The sequence below is a fragment of the Rhamphochromis longiceps genome, linkage group LG3 (assembly GCF_057381845.1).
Source record: "Rhamphochromis longiceps isolate RC_006_pf linkage group LG3, R_longiceps_female_GT1.1, whole genome shotgun sequence".
Classification (NCBI taxonomy): domain Eukaryota; kingdom Metazoa; phylum Chordata; class Actinopteri; order Cichliformes; family Cichlidae; genus Rhamphochromis; species Rhamphochromis longiceps.
The window spans coordinates 63,530,690-63,552,194 of record NC_140559.1 but is presented as its reverse complement, the minus strand read 5'-3'; the positions used below and the strand labels follow the sequence as shown (position 1 = coordinate 63,552,194).

At 42.3% G+C, this 21,505-nt stretch overlaps 3 protein-coding genes across 3 annotated transcripts in view; all 3 read left to right on the top strand.

The window, feature by feature from the left end:
• The window catches only part of LOC146675695 (protein TANC1-like), a 407,338-nt gene that overhangs the window by 256,508 nt on the left and 129,325 nt on the right, over nt 1-21,505 (top strand). The window lies entirely within an intron of this gene.
• The window catches only part of LOC146675685 (protein NLRC3-like), a 388,198-nt gene continuing 367,744 nt past the window's right edge, over nt 1,052-21,505 (top strand). Inside the window, exons 1-5 of the mRNA XM_085400614.1 lie at nt 1,052-1,092; nt 3,466-3,597; nt 3,682-3,780; nt 3,939-4,037; nt 4,802-4,906. Of these exons, the coding sequence (XP_085256740.1) occupies nt 3,509-3,597; nt 3,682-3,780; nt 3,939-4,037; nt 4,802-4,906 (392 nt within the window). The 5' untranslated portion in view covers nt 1,052-1,092; nt 3,466-3,508. The remainder of the gene's footprint in view (nt 1,093-3,465; nt 3,598-3,681; nt 3,781-3,938; nt 4,038-4,801; nt 4,907-21,505) is intronic.
• Nucleotides 16,802-19,016, top strand: LOC146675699 (protein NLRC3-like). The gene is made up of 2 exons (XM_085400629.1): nt 16,802-17,100; nt 17,242-19,016. Exons 1-2 carry the CDS (start codon nt 16,893-16,895, stop codon nt 19,014-19,016), a joined length of 1,983 nt encoding a protein of 660 aa, XP_085256755.1. The 5' UTR covers nt 16,802-16,892.

The following is a 21,505-nucleotide window of genomic DNA, read 5'->3' as shown; positions in this document are numbered from 1 at the left end:
AAGTGGAAACCCCCGTTCTTACAGACAGTCGAATCTTTGGTGCGACGCCAAATCTCCTCTTTCACGTGTCTCAGAGCAAACAGAATGATGATATGTCGGACCTTGTTCTCAATCTTCTTCCCAACTCTATGCACCACATCCACAGATTCTTCAAGCTTTGATATCATATCAGGTGCGATCTTGCCAAGAATTCCAATAACCAGCGATCTGACACCTTCATCTCTTTTCTCTTCTAATCCTTTAATCCGGAGGCACCACCTCATTTTGTACCTTTCTTGCTCTCACACTCTCTCCTTGAGATCGTAGTTATCTTTGGTCAACTGCTCGTTTCGTCTCTCCAACTCTTTAACCTTTTGTTTACATTCTTTCACCTCCTCCGAGTTGAACTGAACCGCTTTGGCTAGGCTGGCTAGCATCGTACTAGCTTGCTTGCATTGCACACTCAGGTCAGCTAGCTGCTCGTCCACTCTTTTTTCAAGGTTTTTTCTACGTAGTCATGATCCGTTCCTTCTCTGCTGTCTTCCTTTCCATCACATGGCGATGTTGTTTCTTGTTTTTTGAGGTCGAGTTTGAATTTAGCAGGTTTAACTATACTTGGGGCAGTCATTTTACTACTTTCGAGTGGAAACAATAACGAACACAAAGTAAATTCTGGGACAAGTTCAACGAGCTCCTAATTCGTGCGACTGCTCAACTCGCCATCTTGCGCCACCGTCTCACTACTAGATGAACTTGTGACACACATCTGCAGCAGAGGCTGAGTGGCTGCTCTCACACCTGGAGCATCCAAATCGACCCACAAACACGTTGAAAGATGCAATGCCATCAATGTGGATTGTCAAGACTGAGAGACCTCTTCCCTCTGACCCCTCCCCAAACCCTCAAACCCTCCTACCCACCTCGACATACAAACTCTGTGTGGCTTCACGTGTTCTGTTGATGTTTACATGATCGAAATAACTTGAACACAAACACAAACAAACAAAGAGGAAGACCGCACCGGAAGGAAACAACTACAAGTCCCAGCATCCTCTGTGTTTAGGGAGCAGCAGTGAAAGTGAAAGCAGGAGGAGGAAGGTGGAGCTGAGGCAGGTGAGTGTTAACATGAATATGTTTCTTCTTATGACATAAAATAATTCCACGCTGTTCGTGTCTGTGGGTGAAATGTGAGGCCGGTCGGCTCCTCTGAGCGCTGGTTTCCTGTAAGTAGAGAGGAAGTGAGTTTAGCTGAGCCTCCGTTTAGTGTGAGAGAGCAGGAGGAGAGTGAGAGCTGTGCTGAGGCAGGGTGAGTGTTAACACCGCTCTGACATTACTGTGTCTCTGTGGCGGGAACAACAGGCTCCGTCAGTGGAGGCAAAAATAATCAGACTTTGGTTTTTCAAAGGAAACAACTTTATGTCGGAAGTTCCCGCACGCTCATTGGATAACGATGTGTCAATCTCGAGCTATTAGCCAATGAGCGTGCGGATTCACAGAAAGACCCGCCTTTATCACGGGACTTTAAAAACTACAATGGCGACAGAAACTCCGTGAGTGGAGTTCAGGGTGACGTTATGAAACTGTGACGTTTGAGCCACTTCCCGTTGAACGTGAAACTGATGGTTTCTGGTGTTTGGGTCTGTTTTTCTGTATTTATGCAGATAAAGTGTAAACTCAGATGAATTATACCATCAAATGTTAAAGGAAAATATGAGGATGAGTGTCTGTGAGCTGAGAAGGACGTGAAGCGAGCAGTTTATCCCAGAGCTGAAGCTGCTCTGTGTGCAGAGATGAGCTCAGATTCCTGCTGTGATTGATCAACAGTCACAGAAATGTAGACTTGTAGTTATTACTGCAGTATGGTCACAGCAGATACTGATAAACATGTATTATGAGGATGGATGATCAAGTTTCTCACTCTCTCCTTTAAATCTCAGTTTTTTTCTTCTTCACAGTTTATCTGTTAATTTATTAATGAATAACACTGAAAGAGTTTCTGTTATATTTCCCCTTGAACATCAGCTTATTAGGGCGGCATTAGGAAATAGCCCCCCTCCAAAGAATGAATAAATGAATGATGATAATAATAAAATGATTCAAAAGCAGAGCTCAGAGTGGTAGAATGGTCAAACATGGATCCACGGGTGGTTCAACTGCATTTGGTGACGTGACTAAAGCAAATCTTTCAAATAATCCCACCATCAACGGGATGTTGTCTCCTTTACTACGGTTACTTTACTTGGTCACCGTGTGAATTTCTTTGAAATGAACCAAATTCTTTTATTTGTTGGTTGTTGCATATTTAACCTCTACAGTCAGGAAAGGAGGAGATGAGGCCTCAACAATGTTGGGTTGTAGCTGTGGTTCAGGTTAGAGTGAGTGTCCATGGAATAAATGTAAGTCAGTGAACTGGAAACATGACTGTGTTCAAACGTTTTTTCCTTTTTATAATGAGTCTAATCAAAGGTGGACAGAAGTATCTCCACTGTGACTTTTCTGTGTCACCATCAGAGCTTCTGCACAGTGTTTCTGGGGCAGATAACATTGCAGCATTATGGAGACATTATGGAGACAAAAAGAAAAGCGTCTGGACTTCTTTAAGTTAAACTTAAAGAAATCCAGACGCTTTTCTTGGACTGTTCAGTGTTGAGTCTCATTCACACACTCCCTCAGACTCTTCACACACACTGATTTGCTGACATAAACACACTCCTGTGTGCTTCACACACACACTGAGGACCATCTACAGACTGTGAGCTCCGTCTTCTTTGTCTTTGGAGCCGAACTCTGACAAAGTTAGGAACAAAACTTTCTCCAGCGTGTGAACTTTCCTCCTAGACTCAGTCTGAGCAGTCAGACCACATATTTCTAAAGCAGCACATGAAGGTGTGGCTCACACACACACACAGGTGAAGGAAACAGCTGCAGTATTAAAAGCTGCTTCACTGTCTACAAATATATGAACTGAATGTTTCTTTCAGGCTGTAAAAACCTTATTTATCCTCCATTACAGTCCTGCATTCAGAGCATTACTTCTGTTATATTAGTACATGTATTTTATTCTGATGAACACATGAAACTCTGAGCTGGATTGAATCCATTGAATCAGAGTCCAGGACTCAGACTAAACACACTGAATGTGTCCTGAGCTCGGCCGCTGTTCCACAGTAACTGCTGTCAGAGTCACTGTTACTGAGTTAGCTTAGCTAGCAGAGCAGCTAGCAGTTAGAGTATGAACTCTGTAAGCAGTCAGCTCGGTCCTGGACATGGTTACTGACATAAAGCTGCTCTCTGCAGCCATGTTTGACCTGCTGCTTTGTAGGACTACAGCAATGGAGGATTTGGAGGCTGAAATGGGCTCTGTGACACTTTTTGTAGTGAACTGATGAAAGCTGCGTCTCAGATGGATGTTAGTCCAACACATTGGACAGGACCTCTGCAGCTCTCAGTTGATGTGCACATGAATGATTTGTGTTTCCTCTGCAGGTGAAGGTAGAAAGTGTGTGTGAGCTGATGTGAATTGAGCAGCATGGATCAGTGTGAGGACAGAGAGGAGGGAGTCCCTCCCTCTAAAAGCACTCTGTGTGGGGAACATGAGAGCCAGACCAAAGCTCAGAGGTGAGATGACCATCTCTAACTGTCCATGACTCTTCTCCATGTCACAGCTCAGCACTCACATCACTGCTCCATCATTATTCACAGGAACCAGCCTGGACCTCCACCCAGCTCTGTGTCCTGTAAGAGCAAACGGGTGAAGCATTTCTTTCATAATTTAGGGCAAAAAAAGTCATCTGACAAAAAGTAAGTTCATGTCAGTATTAAAATGTTTGAAATTTTAATCAGCTTTTTACTATTTAACGATTTAAATAATAAACTATTTACATAGTTTGTTTATACTTTTTATGTAATGTATTGGACACATTGGATGTGACACATGTTTCATGTTCACTTACTTTTAGCGTCAATCAGAAACCATCCAGCTCTGTGTCCTTAAAGAGTGGCTGGTCCAATCGTCGAGGCATTGATTTTAAATCCCAGCCTGTGTCTGCTGCAGAGAGGTGAGCTGTTAGTAACAAGAACTCTCTGATTTAAATGATTTTGATGTTTCCTGGTTTCTAAAATGCATCTCTGTAGCAGAGCAGTGTCTCCAAGGACACACAGGCTCAGCTGTAACTGTCAGTTTATCTGGTTTTAAGACACATTTGGACTCAATTGGCTGTTTTTAACTATGTATTTTAATCAGAGGTGTAAATCTAGACCTCACACATCTGGATCCTAAACTATGATAGAAACAGCTGCTAGCAGTGGGTAGTTTGACTTTGATACGCTGCTCTAGAAAGCAAACAAAGGTTTGTGCAGCTCCTCTTCAGAAAAGTGTTCAGAGAGCAGCTGCTGTATTAGACAAAGGCTCGTCGTGTGAGCCCAGATGTGTGTAACAGCTGGATGAAGGAGAACCATCACAGTCGCGTCTCCATCCCGCCTTTATTAATGAACTTCCTGTTGCTTGCAGATGACAGGAACACAAAGTGTTTGTGCCACGTGATGCTGCAGGATTTGTTAACGTGTCCATGATGGTAACATCTCCTCGTCTAACTGCAAACACATGAGCGCTCCTAACGGCAGCTATCACAGCCACACAGGCAGACTGTGTCTCACTGTTGCATTCAGGGACATTTGTTTTCCTGTAAAAAGCTGAACTCTAATCTAAGAGGACTGTTACTGACAGGAAACAGCTGCATTATCTGCAGTCTGTGTGATCACAGCTGCTTCAATCACTTCATCAGAGAATTGATCATTGAATAAAACATGTTTGTGTCTGCAGAGGTCAGAGGTCACAGTCTGCAGGATCCAGCTGTCCGTCTGTGAGGAGTGACTGGTCCAAACAAAGAAACCCTCCAAACTTCAGTGGTGAACCTGGACCAACGAGGTCAGAGAACTGTGATGACTCCTTTACATGTTTGTGTTTTCCTGGATAAATATGACCAAAGATTCATTAAAAAGATAAAAATCTTAGACTTTGTCCTGTAGCGCTGTGTGGCAGGCAGGATTGGACCCAAACACAACAGGATGAAGTCAAAGAGGCAGCTTTATTTCAGCTGTGAACATGCAAACAGCAGAAATAAGGAAACATAACTGTAGGTTTGCAGTGAATGAAGCCTCAGCTCGACGCTGCACTTTGTCCCTCTTTTCCTTCTCCAAACAGCCACATCAGGAGTCTCTGATGGAGTTTTAAAATATTTAATTACAAATGTCCAAAGATGGGTTCAGGATACCTGAATCCACAATTATTAAAGCTAAAATAGTTCACAGGGTTTGGACTTTGTTAGGTGACGAGAGAACATCAAAGTGTTTTTTATCTTTAAACAGTATTTTTATCACTTCAGTTGCTCTCACAGCCCTGTTTGTTATTTTACCAGAGCTCTTATGTTTCACTCAGTGCTCCCACCAAACACCTTGGAGGACACATTACAGGGAGTGCAGAATTATTAGGCAAGTTGTATTTTTGAGGAATAATGTTATTATTGAACAACAACCATGTTCTCAATGAACCCAAAAAACTCATTAATGTCAAAGCTGAATGTTTTTGGAAGTAGTTTTTAGTTTGTTTTTAGTTTGAGCTATTTTAGGGGGATATCTGTGTGTGCAGGTGACTATTACTGTGCATAATTATTAGGCAACTTAACAAAAAACAAATATATACCCATTTCAATTATTTATTTTTACCAGTGAAACCAATATAACATCTCCACATTCACAAATATACATTTCTGACATTCAAAAACAAAACAAAAACAAATCAGCGACCAATATAGCCACCTTTCTTTGCAAGGACACTCAAAAGCCTGCCATCCATGGATTCTGTCAGTGTTTTGATCTGTTCACCATCAACATTGCGTGCAGCAGCAACCACAGCCTCCCAGACACTGTTCAGAGAGGTGTACTGTTTTCCCTCCTTGTAAATCTCACATTTGATGATGGACCACAGGTTCTCAATGGGGTTCAGATCAGGTGAACAAGGAGGCCATGTCAATAGTTTTTCTTCTTTTATACCCTTTCTTGCCAGCCACGTTGTGGAGTACTTGGACGCGTGTGATGGAGCATTGTCCTGCATGAAAATCATGTTTTTCTTGAAGGATGCAGACTTCTTCCTGTACCACTGCTTGAAGAAGGTGTCTTCCAGAAACTGGCAGTAGGACTGGGAGTTGAGCTTGACTCCATCCTCAACCCGAAAAGGCCCCACAAGCTCATCTTTGATGATACCAGCCCAAACCAGTACTCCACCTCCACCTTGCTGGCGTCTGAGTCGGACTGGAGCTCTCTGCCCTTTACCAATCCAGCCACGGGCCCATCCATCTGGCCCATCAAGACTCACTCTCATTTCATCAGTCCATAAAACCTTAGAAAAACCAGTCTTGAGATATTTCTTGGCCCAGTCTCGACGTTTCAGCTTGTGTGTCTTGTTCAGTGGTGGTCGTCTTTCAGCCTTTCTTACCCTGGCCATGTCTCTGAGTATTGCACACCTTGTGCTTTTGGGCACTCCAGTGATGTTGCAGCTCTGAAATATGGCCAAACTGGTGGCAAGTGGCATCTTGGCAGCTGCACGCTTGACTTTTCTCTGTTCATGGGCAGTTATTTTGCACCTTGGTTTTTCCACACGCTTCTTGCGACCCTGTTGACTATTTTGAATGAAACGCTTGATTGTTCGATGATCACGCTTCAGAAGCTTTGCAATTTTGAGACTGCTGCATCCCTCTGCAAGATATCTCACTATTTTTGACTTTTCTGAGCCTGTCAAGTCCTTCTTTTGACCCATTTTGCCAAAGGAAAGGACGTTGCCTAATAATTATGCACACCTGATATAGGGTGTTGATGTCATTAGACCACACCCCTTCTCATTACAGAGATGCACATCGCCTAATATGCTTAATTGGTAGTAGGCTTTCGAGCCTATACAGCTTGGAGTAAGACAACATGCATGAAGAGGATGATGTGGACAAAATACTCATTTGCCTAATAATTCTGCACTCCCTGTAGTGTGATTTAGATTTCATTGGTGTAAACACCAGTCACACAAGCTAACCCATGGAGGCAGCAGCAGGCTTTGTGTTTGGTCTGTTGGCTTAAACTAAGAGAGTTTAGTTTGTTAGCACAAAGAGCTGTCAGCTAAAGCCCCGAATGCACTTTGAATACAGACGAACTGAGAAAAACACTTTAAATACAGCAAACAGTCAAACTGACCACATGTTTTTCTGCTGATCATCCACAGCAGTACGTTTAGCATTCATGCTAGCAGCAGGCTATGACTGTCCACTCAGCACCAACACAGGTAGGAGTGAGCAGTGATGAAGCAGGACTGTGGGCAAGTCTGAGCTACAATCCTATTGGCTTCTCAGTTTCTCCAAAGAAAAGGGGAAAAATTCTTGGTGTTGTGAAGATGTGAGTTGGTCTTGTTGTCGTGGGGCTGGAAGGATGCTGGCAGTGAGAGGCTTTTCATACAGTGTTCAGTAACAGAATGAGAAGAAAGCCACTGCACATGAAACAAGGTGCTCGTAGTGTTTGTTTACTGTGTTTGTGCCACAATGTCAGATCAGTTGTAGATTCACATGCAGACTTGTCCAGTGAAACCAGTGCAAGTACTGGGCCCTGTTTCAGGAAGCCGGTTTGGAAAACTCAGAGTGAAAAACGACACTCACGGTTGAGTAACCCCGAACTGTCCAACTCGGAATATTCGGTTTCAGAAAGGCTGATAACAATTAGTTCAGTCAACGCGGAGTTGCTTTAACCCCAAGTCAAGCGCGCGGACGAGGATACATAAAGCCCTGATAAGCGGAGCACAGATTAAGCGAGTCACCATGGAGACGGAGGGAAAGAAGGCGCGGCCAATGTATTTCACAGCGCTTGAGGCCGAAATTCTGATGGCAGCATATGCCGATAACATGCAAATTCCGCGGAAAAAAGTAACACAGCCACAGCTGCAAAAGCATGCATGGCAAAACATAGCCGACAGAGTCAATGCGTGAGTGTTAATTTAAACATTGATCGAGGGATTTCCACCCATTTAACACGTTATTTTATCATATGTTATTTTATTTGTTATTTTATACATTTTATTTTGTGATGTGATGTGAGCGCAGGTGCAACCCAACAGGCCCCAAACGTGCCTGGCAGCAAGTAAAAATGAAATATAAAAATATAGTCCAAACAGGTGAGGTGTAATTGTATTATGAGCCATAGTGCTTGGTCTGTTTGTCCCATGTAAATCAATTGCAGTTAGAGGCTACATTAATTTTCTTTCTGTAAGCACTTATTGAAATTATCTGAGCACATTACAAGTACATATTTGCTTACTCTGTATGCTCAAATGTGACCCCGTTATAGCCAACAGAAAAAAAGCGGAGGCCCGAAAAACAGGTGGGGGTCCTCCACCACCACCACTCACAGAGGCTGAGCAGTTGGCCCTCAGCCAAAACAGTGGGCGCCCTGTGGCCGAAGGCATCTCTGCGGGGACATCCTCTGAGTCAATAACCCCGCAAGACACAAGTGCCTACATAGGGGGTGAATTCAAAATAATACATGATGTGCATACATCCTTTCTTCACAGTCACCTTTGCAGTGCTGCTCATTCATTTGATAAACTCTTCACCATAATGAATTATTTTGTAGTGAAGTTATTTTCCGACTGATTTTGCCTTCCCTCAGCCTTGGTTGTCTTTGAGAGCATAATGACAATGAAGTGTAAGCTGAGTGCTATATGTTTGTTAATTGCCATTTGGTCCCTTGTAAGTTATAAGTGACCTGTATAAACCTCATATTCTATCAGTTGATGGTGATGGTGTACTGCATCTGGTGCAGCCTCCTGTTGAGCCAGACCAACATGCAGTTGTGAGTACTCTTAATACTCCACAGATTATATGAGTTTACAGTAGAACAGCAATGTTGTCTATTTCTTTACTACAGGAAAATAATGAAGAAACATTGACAGCTGTTACAGAGGAGGAAGCAACAGAGACACTTTATGAGGTTTACATCTTTTAATACTTTGTGTACAGGAAATACAGGCGACCAATAAAGCCAGTTGAACAGAAAATCTGTTTATTCTTCTTTCAACATGTTGAGGTGATGGGTCAAAAGAAATGATTGTGACATATGGTGTCTCTGACTGCTCTTCCATCTTGTATGTCCGTGGGAGGGTCAGGATGTTCATGGTTTGGATCACTGCTGATGTTTGGTTCAGAAGGACAGTGTTCTCCTCTAATTGTGGCAATGTTGTGAAGAATCACACATGCCACAATAATGTCACATGCCCTTTCTGGGGTGACCCTGAGTCTTTGCAGGCACTGGAACCGGGCCTTAAGCATTCCGATAGTCATTTCAATTCTGGCTCTTGTCCTGCAATTAGCCAGATTATATCACTGCTGTGGGCCCGGTTCAGGGTCAGGGTAAGGGGTAAGCAAATAGGGTAAACATGGATACCCCCTATCACCAAGCAAGTAGCCAGTGAACTCTCCTAAGACAGAAGGGTACACTTCAGTTCAAATGTCCCTGAAGCAATTGGTCTTTATATATTTTAAAGTATTCTCAACTCACCATGTCCAAATTTTGTGCTCAGTGTACATTCACGGAATATTTGTGAGTCATGGACAGAGCCTGGCCACTTGGCTTCCACATTTGTGATAATGTTGGCAGCATCACATATGATCTTCACAGTGCAGAGAACACAAATTAGCATCCATTACTATAATGAAATAATTTGTTAGTTTGAAATGCTACAGGGAACTATGTACCTGTACATTAATGCTGTGGAAAGACTTCCTGTTCACATAGTCTCCTTCATTTACTGAAGGAGCAATGATTGGAATGTGAGTGCCATCTGTACAGCCAATCACGCCTGGGAACCGTGAGAATAAATGTAAAATTTAAGTAGTAGTCCAAGTATCACCACATCATACATTAAGTTTTGGTCATCCTGATACCTGCAATTTTGTGGCATCCCTCTTTGATAAATCTTGTGGGTCTGTGACCGGGGAACACCACAAACGAGTACAGGAGACGTTTCAGTGCAACTGTAACATTCCTGACTGCCCGACAGACGGTAGCCTTGGAAACGTGCTCAGCGTCACCAATATTATACAGAAAGCTCCCGTTTGCAAGAAACCGAAGTGCAATACAAATAATATGTACAGAACTGAGAGCATGTCCGCGATGTGTCACATGCGTAATATATGGCCTGAGGATGTTATTCAAATAAATTATAGATTGTGCTGAGAAACGGTAACGTTCGCACAGAAAATCATCAGGAAATGATAAAATGTCCAAACGCGCTCTGATCACTCTCTCCCGGCGGAGAGCTCTGCGGAGAATTTGGGCTTCACGATCTACTGGCTCTTCAAGGAAGTGGCACGCCATGTCCGACACTTCCTACTGTCAGGTTTCCGACAAAGGGGCGGAGACAGTCAGGGTTAGTTGAAGTAAACCTGCTAGGGGGCAGGTTAGCTTCACGGAGTGTGTCGTCATAGTGACTCACTCAGGCTGCAGCTGAACTCGCTTTGTGAAACCGAAAACCCAGAGTTTTCGTTAACTCAGGGTATACTTACTCAGTTTTTCCACTAAACCGGCTTCCTGAAACAGGGCCCTGCAGTACAGAGCAAAGACTAAGCAAGGGTGTTATTGTAAACTTTAACAAAAGACTGTTATGTGACAAAGAGTAAGTACATTATTTTTATGAGATTGTTCATCATGTCTTTAATTTAATATTTCCAGTTTTTCCTTCCTGTCTCATGAAGCTGTTACATTTATTGTTTTTCTCTTAGGATCAATAAGAGGCCAGAATCTCCTGGACCTGAACCCAGCTGTGTTTCCTTAAAGAGCAACGACTCGAAGGATGCTGTTATAAACTTTAAAGGCTGTTCTTCTGCTGCTGAGAGGTAATGTGTGTCTAGATGTTGTTCCTGACTCTGTATTTCTGAATAAATCCTCATGTTTAATATCAGCTCAGCTCTTTTTCACACATTTCTATGTTGGTATGTGAAGCGGTGTGTGTTGGAGTGTTTCCACAAACACAGCAGTCAGAGTGGAAAGAGTGGATGTTGTAGGAGGTGTTTGTGTAGTGAAGAGGCTGAGTGTCTGTAGGACTCCAGCTGCTCCAGCAGGTGTCTCCTTTGTGCTTTGCTTCAAACACAGTGTAGGGAGGAGCTTCCACTCAGGTGTTTCAGGTGTTGCTGGATGGAGGAGGACAAATAGTTTTTCCCTTCAGTGACACTTCAGCAGCTCAATGTTCTGGGAGATGTTTGTCTTTATGAAGGTTTATGGATTCTTGTTCTTACTTTGGTGAAACTGAGCAATACATTTTCCATCTAACATTTAAAGTAAATTTCCAGGTGAATAAAAGATCTGCAGCTGCAGCCTCTGTGATGTTTCACAGTCTGAAAGTAACAAATTCAACCAGAGTTCAAACAAAGGCTTAATATACGTGTGTGTTTGATATAATGCCAACAAGTACAAATAGGTGTTCTTACAGGTCTTAATCACAGAGGTCTGATAAGTCTGGTGACTTTCACACTCAGCAATTTTGCTGCCTTTTATTTTATATTGGCCTTTTTAAAGCCCTTCAAAGTCTCCCACATTCATACAGAGCTTTTAACACCAAACTCCTTTACAGTCCTTCTCCTCTCACACACGATCACACGACTGATTTGTCTGCAGCAGCTGTGTTACTGCTAGTATTTTATTATGTGTGTAATCTCCTCATATTGTTCCTGTGGTTTAGTTTGACTTCCTTCTGCAAACTCAGCTGCTCTGTTGCTGATACACGTCTCCATGAATATGATTGATCAGATGCTGCCAACACCATGTGTTTCATGTGAGCGCTCAGCTGAAAGCCTGGGTTGACTTATCGAGTTAATAACAAGCTTCACGTGACTGTGAATGCTAAAGTGAATCCAGATAAAGGAAAGAGACCCTGCTAATGTTGGACTCACTTCTTAGTGTAGATCCCAGGAGGAAGTTCAACATAGCCATTCTTTGTGCTAGCTCGACCAAACCTGAGACCACAGTGCAGGATAATGATCATCATCTGTCTCTGTCAAGGACATTTAAAATCCACAAATAACAAACATAATTATATTTGATCTTTAAAAATATGTTTTCAATTAAAAAAGCATGAGCACACTGGTGGATTACAGAAACATGAAAACTCGTTAACAGTAAAGTTAATTTAGACGTAAACAAAGTGTCAAACATACTTAAGTAGAAGGACTGATGTTTGTGTTAAAATACCCTCTTAAAGCTGAAATACTGATTCAGCTTCTTTACTCAAGTAAAGGTAAAAGAGTACAGGCTCTGAAATGTACTCACAGTATTAAAGTAAAAACGCCATCTTTGAAGGAAATTTCTGCCAGTTTTTGTGCAAAGTTACCTGAATTTCTACCTCCAACATTAATATGAGAAAATTATCTGAACTTTTATTCTAATGAATTTAATCAGCTTGAACATTTTGTAGCACAAAAGTAGAAAAAACCCAAAGGGAATCAAAAATAGCTCCGTTTGCTGTTGCCTGCATTGTAGATGGGCGGCTTTGCCTCAACACCTAAACAGGAAAATGAGTTTAGTCAAGTATTAAAGTGGGATTGAAGAGGTGAGGAAACCAGAGATCAGGTGTTGTGGTGCAGCATTAAGATAAGATGGGGCCTGATTATTTAAGACCTTGTATGCAGTGTTGGGTAAGTTACTTTAAAATAGTAACTTAATTACATTACTAGTTACTTCTCTCAAAAGTAACTCAGTTACTTCAAGTTACTCGTTATTTTCAAAGTAACTAGTTACTAGGGAAAGTAACTTTGGTTTTACTCAGAATTCTCTTGTTAATGTGTTTCTTCCATAACTTTGCCAGTCTTCTAGCTTGCTTACTTGCCACAGTGCATTGTGCCACCTACCAATAGAAAGGAAAAGATAATGTGCACATTTCCACGAGAGAAATCCCACGTCTGGACCGTCATTGACTGCTGCCATGATTCTAGCCTACGTCACAGCGTCATGTGCGCCTTTTACATCAACACAAAAACTGCAGTCGTGGTGCTTTGATTGTACTCAGAACTTGGAAATTCTGCCTTCTGAATAGGAAGATGTAGGTAACACCAGACTGCAGATGAGCTGCATACAGGGCTGGACTGGGACAGAAAATTGGTCCGGGCATTTTGACTAGAGACCGGCCCACCATTATAGGAAAAACATAAAGCCTTTGAATGAAAACAAACACTGTTGTGACAGTGATGTACACTGTTTTGATGGTATATATGCATCAATCTATCAATCGTTTGTTGTAAGATTCAGATAATTATTTTTTAAAAGCTAGACATTTTAAATGGGAATAAGAAAGAAAAGTATTTCCTTGTGCCCCCCTCTCCCTGTTAATGCCCTACATGCCCCCCTGGCAACACTTTGCTAGATCCGCACCTGCACAGTTACCAGCTGTCAGCTACCTAAAAAAGGATCCTGGTGTTATTTGTCTCTCAGAAACGGTTCATAACTTCCCTTCAACTCATTCATGTCACCTAAAAGGTAAACCTGTTTCTCCATCACCTGTTCAGCTCTGATGATCCAGTAAGGACGTCTCCTGGTTTCATCTTCATGTTTCCCTCTCACCAGATAACCAAACCATATCATGACCAGCAGCTTTACAGCTGTGGCTCCATCAAACATCAGCTGATACTAGAAATTAATATTAAATAAATTCTAACAACAGCTGATCAAGCTTAAAAGTGCTGCTGTTGTTTACCGCGACATCCGCTGGTTTCCTCTTTCTGGCGCAAAGTGAGCGATAAACAAACAAGAGAGCCGATCAGCTGATCATTGATCAGTTTTCATGATTGAAGTAGAAACGGGAGAGGGAGGGGGGAGAATGAGAGAAGAAGAGGCAGCTGTGCAGCGTAAACACAGAATAACTCCAGCTTTGTGCCTTTTTCATTGTAGCTGAATTACGGGACAAACTGATCCTTTTCACCTCAATAAGAAACGCGTAATATTTTCTCTGAATACCAGACGGGACGGTTGGCAACTCTAATAACTTATGAACAAAATAAAGTTCAACATCATTAACTTCATAGCACCACCCAGCTGTATAGAAACTCCGTCATGCTAGCTAGCACGCAGTACGGAAAAAGTCAGAATAACGAAAATAAACTCCACCTAAACTTGGTTCATATCTGACCCAGAGAGACTGCAGGTCATAACTTCTTACCTGAAGTTCAGTTCACACTTGGACCGGCAGCAGCCGCCTCGGATCTCTTCTCCTTCTGCGTCCCCTTTCCTTCATCCACCTGCTGGCCTCCACCACTTGCTAATGTTACTGAATCTGTGGAAGCTCCGCGATAGCCACCACACGAAGTAACGAGTAACGACCCTATCTAAATCTCAGTAACGACTAACGCGTTCCTGATTTTGGCATAATAACTAGTTACCGTGCTCGTTACCACAATAATAACGTAGTTACTGTAACGCGTTACTTAACTCATTCACTGCCAGCCATTGGCAGTGAATGAGTTAAACCCATTGACTCATGCACTGCAATTGACGGCTATAGATGTCAATGGCAGTGAATGAGTTAATAACGCGTTAGTCCCAACACTGCTTGTATGTGAGGAGCAGGATTTTGAATTCTGGATTTAACAGGAAGTCAATGAAGGGAAGCCAAAACAGGAGAAATCTGCTCTCTTTCTAGTCCCTGTCAGGACTCTTGCTGCAGCATTTTGGATCAGCTGAAGGCTTTTCAGGGAGTTTTTAGGACATCCTGATAATAATGAATTACAGTCGTCCAGCCTGGAAGTAATAAATGCATGAACTAGTTTTTCAGCGTCACTCTTTTTAGCATTTTTTAACAACAAGCTTCTGTCTATTAGGGCTCTTGTCTCGCCGACTGCTGCCTCAGATCAGAGTCTTTCTCCTGTGTGCTCAGCTGTCTTAGAGCAGTTTGATCCCGTCTCCCTTAATGACTTGACTGCGGTAGTTCGTAACCTAAGATCATCACACTGCCCCTCTGATTGTCTCCCCCCAACTACTCTTTCAAGGATTGTCAGGTTGGAGATTGGCCTATAATTAGCTAAGACAGCTGGGTCTAGGGATGCTTTTTAAGTAAAGGTTTAACTACAGCCAGCTAGGGATGGGTACCGTTTAGATTTGAAAACCTGCTAAATCAGAATCAGTTGCTGATGATGGCTTTTTTCTTTTACATCAATCACGTATAATCTTAACTCAAAGTGAACATAGACTTGATTGCTCAGATCAGCCAATTCAAAATGCTAATTCAATCAACTCTGAGTTCATGGCTAGACTCAGTTTGTTGGCCCTGCACCTTAAAACTATTTCCTGTTTGTCTCTCGTGTTTTTTGGATATTGTTTTCACATCTTATGTCACGGCTAGCGGGGCGAGCCATGTTGAATTTAATAAAGGACCCAAGATGCCAACACTGCTGTGAAGTGAGTGAGCTTTATTGAAACGGTGAAGTGCAGTGGAGATGGCCTGTGCAGAAGCTAAGATAACCTCTACTGAAAAACTAAAAAACTAACCTGAAACCTTAAACGGAGACACGGGGAGACAACACAGACGAACCAGCAACAAGCAGGAGAAAACAAAGGGCTCATATACACAAAAGAGAAATCAGGGAATGAGAAAAGGGAGACACAGCAGGATTCATTGGACATAACCAGACAAGGGGAAGCAAAAGTAGACACACTAACGTAGGACATGGCACTGTCAAAATAAAACAGGAAGTGAACACAGAGACACAATACTAACACAGTACAGAGGGAACACAGAAACCAAAACCTCAGAACTAGAAAATCTTAATCAGAATGAAATTGTAACAAAAGACAATAACAATCAAAACAAAACCACTGAGTCCACAGACTCGGGACATACATCGGCTCAAACTGTGGTCATAAATATTTTGTACTTGTAAATCAGACTGTGTAGTTGTGAACTGAGTTTTGTAACATTGTGAAACAAAATATCTGGAAAGTTCATGTTTTTGCGTTCATTGATTTGTGTGTGTAAAAATGTAAAAATGTAATAAATGTAAGAAACATTAGAACTACTTTTGCTGACACAAAGTTTGGCGAGTTGTCACTTTAAACCAGTCACTGATATAAAGAGAGCACCTTGTTCCAGGGCATCTGAGCATGGAGGGAAAGCTTTATGCAGGAGATGGTAAGAGCTGTTGGGACTAAAGAAACTGAGCAGAAAACTACAGACATCTGGAAACTGAGTTGTTAATTCTCAGTGGGATCAGCAGGACTAGCAAAGCTTCACCATGACAGTCATCTGATTGACTGAACCCATCCAAACATCACTTCATGGACCTTTAGCTTGTGTCTGTGTGTGGACAGACATAACATGAGCTAATTATACATTACTCCTCCACAGAGTGGACCAGCAGAGAGCAGAGGTTTCCACTGGTCAGTCTGCACAGCAGCATCAAACACACCTGGACTCTGTGGTTATGGTTTGTAGTACTACGTTTACATTTGTTCTTTTCAGTCACCTCTATGCTGCACTTTGTGGACCAGAGGATTGTCAGTGTGTCCAACATAAGTCAGAGTTTGGGCTCCATGATTTCAGTCAGATTGGGGTGACTGTAGCTCAGGAGGTGAGCAGGTCAGCTACTAGTTAGGTTTGTGAATCAAACCCTGGCTGGCAAATGTACTGGGTAACGTACTAAACCCAAGCTGCCCTCTGATGCATCCATCAGAGTGTGAAAGAAAGTATTTAAGCATAGAACAATGTGCTTGGTTGAATGAGGCATGTTGTATAAATGCTTTGTGTGCACAGAGTATCAAAGAGAGCTATATAAGAACCAGTCCATTTACCACTGGGTAATTCATATAGTCTTCTTTTCCAGCGGCTGGAGGACAACATCACCATGTTTGTGAAGAACGAGCTGAAGAAGATCCAGAAGCTTCTGAGTCCAGATCACCCAGAAACTTTAAAGAGCCAGATGGAGGATGAGGAGATGTTTGAAGGAGAGGATGAAGATGAAAGAAAGAGCTGCAGAGAAGCATTTCTGAAGATCACACTCCACTTCTTGAGGAGACTTAAGCAGCATGAGATGGCTGACCATCTGCAGAGCAGTAAGAGAATTTCTCTAAAGACTGAATATTGATCTTTCCTAATAGCTCAAGAAATGGACCAATAGACATTCATCCTTTCAGGGTACTGAAAGGCTATGATATTTATTATATAATATTTGTTTCTGAATTTCTTACCTTCAGAAATATTTGCTCCACTCTGTAAACGTGAACTTAAAGCCCAACTGAAGAAGAAGTTCCAGTGTGTGTTTGAGGGCATCGCTAAAGCAGGAAGCCCAACCCTCCTGAACCAGATCTACACAGAGCTCTACATCACAGAGGGAGGGACTGCAGAGGTCAATGAGGAACATGAGGTCAGACAGATTGAAACAGCATCCAGGAAACCAGACAGACCAGAAACAACAATCAGACAAGAAGACATCTTTAAAGCCTCACCAGGAAGAGACGAACCAATCAGAACAGTGCTGACAAAGGGAGTGGCTGGCATTGGGAAAACAGTCTTAACACAGAAATACAGCCTGGACTGGGCTGAAGACAAAGCCAACCAGGACATCCAGTTCATATTTCCATTCACTTTCAGAGAGCTGAATGTGCTGAAAGAGGAAAAGTTCAGCTTGGTGGAGCTTGTTCATCACTTCTTTAATCAAACTAACGAATCAGGAATCTGCAGGCTTGAAGACTTCCAGGTTGTGTTCATACTTGATGGTCTGGATGAGTGTCGACTTAATTTGGACTTCAACAAAACTAAAATCCTGACTGAAACAAGAAAGTCCACCTCATTGGATGAGCTGCTGACAAACCTCATCAGAGGGAACCTGCTCCCTTCTGCTCGCCTTTGGATAACAACACGACCTGCAGCAGCCAATCAGATCCCTCCTTGGTGTGTCGACATGGTGACAGAGGTCAGAGGGTTCACTGACCCGCAGAAGGAGGAGTACTTCAGGAAGAGATTCAGAGATGAGGAGCAGGCCAGCAGGATCATCTCCCACATCAAGAAAGCTCGAAGCCTCCACATCATGTGTCACATCCCAGTCTTCTGCTGGATCACTGCTACAGTTCTGGAGGATGTGCTGGAAACCAGAGAGGGAGCAGAGCTGCCCAACACCCTGACTGAGATGTACATCCACTTCCTGGTGGTTCAGGCCAAAGTGAAGAGGATCAAATATGATGGAGGAGCTGAGACAGATCCACACTGGAGTCCAGAGAGCAGGAAGATGATTGAGTCACTGGGAAAACTGGCTTTTGATCAGCTGCAGAAAGGAAACCTGATCTTCTATGAACCAGACCTGACAGAGTGTGGCATCGATATCAGAGCAGCCTCAGTGTACTCAGGAGTGTTCACACAGATCTTTAAAGAGGAGAAACAACTGTACCAGAACAAGGTGTTCTGCTTTGTTCATCTCAGTGTTCAGGAGTTTCTGGCTGCTCTTCATGTCCACCTGACCTTCATCAACTCTGGACTCAATCAGCTGGAAAAACAACAAACAATCTCTCAGACAGAGAAATACTTCTACCAGTGTGCTGTGGACAAGGCCTTACAGAGCCCCAATGGACACCTGGACTTGTTCCTTCGTTTTCTCTTGGGTCTGAAGACTAATCAAACTTGTTTGCAAGGCCTCATGACACAAACAGGAAGTAGCTCAAAGAGCAATCAAGAAGCAGTTCAGTACATCAAGAAGAAGCTCAGTGAGAATCTGTCTGCAGAGAAAAGCATCAATCTGTTTCACTGTCTGAATGAACTGAATGATCGTTCTCTACTGGAGGAGATCCAACAGTCCCTGAGTTCAGGACGTCTCTCCACAGATAAATTGTCTCCTGCTCAGTGGTCAGCTCTGGTCTTCATCTTACTGTCATCAGAAAAAGATCTGGATGAGTTTGACCTGAATAAATACTTTGCTTCAGAGGAGGCTCTTCTGAGGCTGCTGCCAGTGGTCAAAGTCTCTAAAAAAGCTCTGTAAGTTATAAAGTTTTTATTATTTAATTTGGTTGGTATGTTATGGAAAACACACTGCCATGAACCTCTGTTTTGTTTTTGTCAAAATCACTGTAATATAATCACTGTACCTTTATATACACGTGACTTGTATTAATGCTGCTGCCCTCTTGTGGCTAAAGTGTAATTATGTTATTGTTATTAGGGAGGATTTGAGAGTAACATGTCAAGTGAGTCAGCACCTTCGCTTTAGCTTAAAAAATCCAAATTCTTATGTCATCAGTTATAGTTGCATGTATTCATTATCATAACTTAACCTTTAATATTGATGTCTTAAAATTATTTTGAGTAAACTAATGTTAAGGTTCAAATATTGGGGAAGGAGAGTACAAACAACCATGGTCCAGAACTTGGTCAAACAATTGATTTTAATGAAATACACGCGTGGGAAGACCAGCTCCGTTCGCAGACCGGGCTGATCTCCGACTTAATCAAAGCATAAACAGATATTTTATACCATCAGGGCTTGAATTTAATGACGCCCTCTCATACGTCACAAACAGAATATATGCATACGTCAAATCAAAACCACAATGACTTTTAACACAGTTTAAAAGAACATTATCTCCTATCTTCATGGCAGGTACTTCCTGTCACTGCCGGATGCTCGCTTATCATCTTGACACATCAGCAGCAGTTCTGCGACAAACTGCTCTTTTGCAACCCCGAGCAAAACATGATTAAACTTCCACCTATAAATGATTCTCTTTAACTAAGTGTGTGCCTCGTCCTTAAAGGCTCCTCAGAATAACCTGCACTTAGACTCTGCTTTCGGTTTCAGTTCTGCAAAAGACACACTCTTCAAACCTGCAACTTCCTGTCAGCCTGCAACTTAGTCTTTCTGAAAGACACACACTGTTTAAACATCTGAATGCAATATCAATTTTGTAGATTATATTATTAATGCAATGGTAATGATGATGATTATTAACAATAGCAGCAAAATATCTCTCCAATCTCAATACTCCCTCTCTCTGGTGTTCCAGAGGTCACAATACATTGTGTTGGGTCACTCCTCGGCCCACTCAGCTGCTTCCATGTCCATCCATGGCATCATGGACATCGGGGTCACCACTCCCGCTCTGACCCTCTCTAGCTGTCCTCTGGCTCAGCAAATCAGACAACCTCATGTCATCTAAGTGGTCCAGTAATAAACACCAGCTCCCCCTCGAGAACACTCCATGCGTAAGATTAGGTTTTTTCTGCGTCCCTCTCTTGTGGTCCATCATGCCTCGGGCCTCCAGGATCCTCACCCCCCTGTGGTCGCCGAGATCTTCTGTAAAGCAAACAAAACACCTTTTCCTGCACCTCCCTAACTTATCATCTTTGGGACTCTTTAATCAAAAGCCTGATCCTAATTATCTTCTTGACTTATTGACTTGTATTTATATATATTCTTCAACGTTACTCATCATTTTAAAACTCTTAAAACGCTGCTTTCACGTCCCTGCATGCGTTTCCTGTCGCTTGCCTTATCTAATCATCAACATCCTGTACACAGAAGTCTCGCTGCTGCAAGGCCTCCACTCTGACCTAGAATCTCCTTTCACAAGAAAATCATTATAAGCGCCTATTCTACTAAAAGATCCAAAAAAAAACAACCACTTTAATCAATTAAGTTTAAACATATAAGCAATTACTCCTGCATACATTTTATCATAGCTAAACGCTGCCTTGAAACAACTCCTGTGTGTTAACACTAACTTCATTTTAAAACTCACATTTCCTATGTTATAACCTGTTTTTGGTACAGCCTTTTTATTTCATCTTGCTCCTTTGATGTAACAATACCTTCTCATTCTAGTTTATCAGACTTAACCAAAATATATGCTTTCCTTCCTTTGGTCCTTCTCTAAAGCAAGAAACTCCTATTCAGTTCCTCTTTTCTGTCACTTGTTACAGGGCCAGCTCAAGTTCAGTTAAACGCTAAATTAATTTGAGGCCTTTTGCCTGGAATCAATACTGTCATGTGTGTTTATGGACTCTGTGTCTGTAAGCGTGTGCAATCCTTCAATAACTCATATCATCCTCACAGTAGATTGGCTAATCATAGCGCTAGCCAAAGGCTCGTGACCCACAAGAGACGAATTGAGCCACAACTCCCTTAAAGGCACAAAATGCAATATGTATAAAAAGTCATTTCTACGTATAAGCTCTCCCCTTTATCCTAAAAATAAATCTATGTAATATCTGTATGTGTGTCTTCTATTCATTAATGTAATTGTCAGTTATTTTCTCTCTTTATTTTACCTTCTTTTTGTTTACCTCTTTGTTTGTGACGTGGACATCCCTAAACCATCCTGAGTTCCGGCTTCAATTTCAACCCAATTGTACCCTCTATTCTCGCAGTCGAACTCGTCTGGGCTTCACCTTCCCACTGGCCCCTGTGCCCTTCTCTTAGTGTCCTTTGTTGTCTTGTGATCCCCAGCAAACACAGTCTGTTTCTTCTCTGTT

What these genes read in the sequence shown, in the direction of transcription:
- LOC146675699 (XM_085400629.1), top strand. Translation starts at nt 16,893, where the DNA reads ATGTTTGTGAAGAACGAGCTGAAGAAGATCCAGAAGCTTCTGAGTCCA. An exon ending in GGCTGACCATCTGCAGAGCA is followed by an intron (nt 17,101 to 17,241) that starts GTAAGAGAATTT and finishes TCTTACCTTCAG; the next exon opens with AAATATTTGCTCCACTCTGT.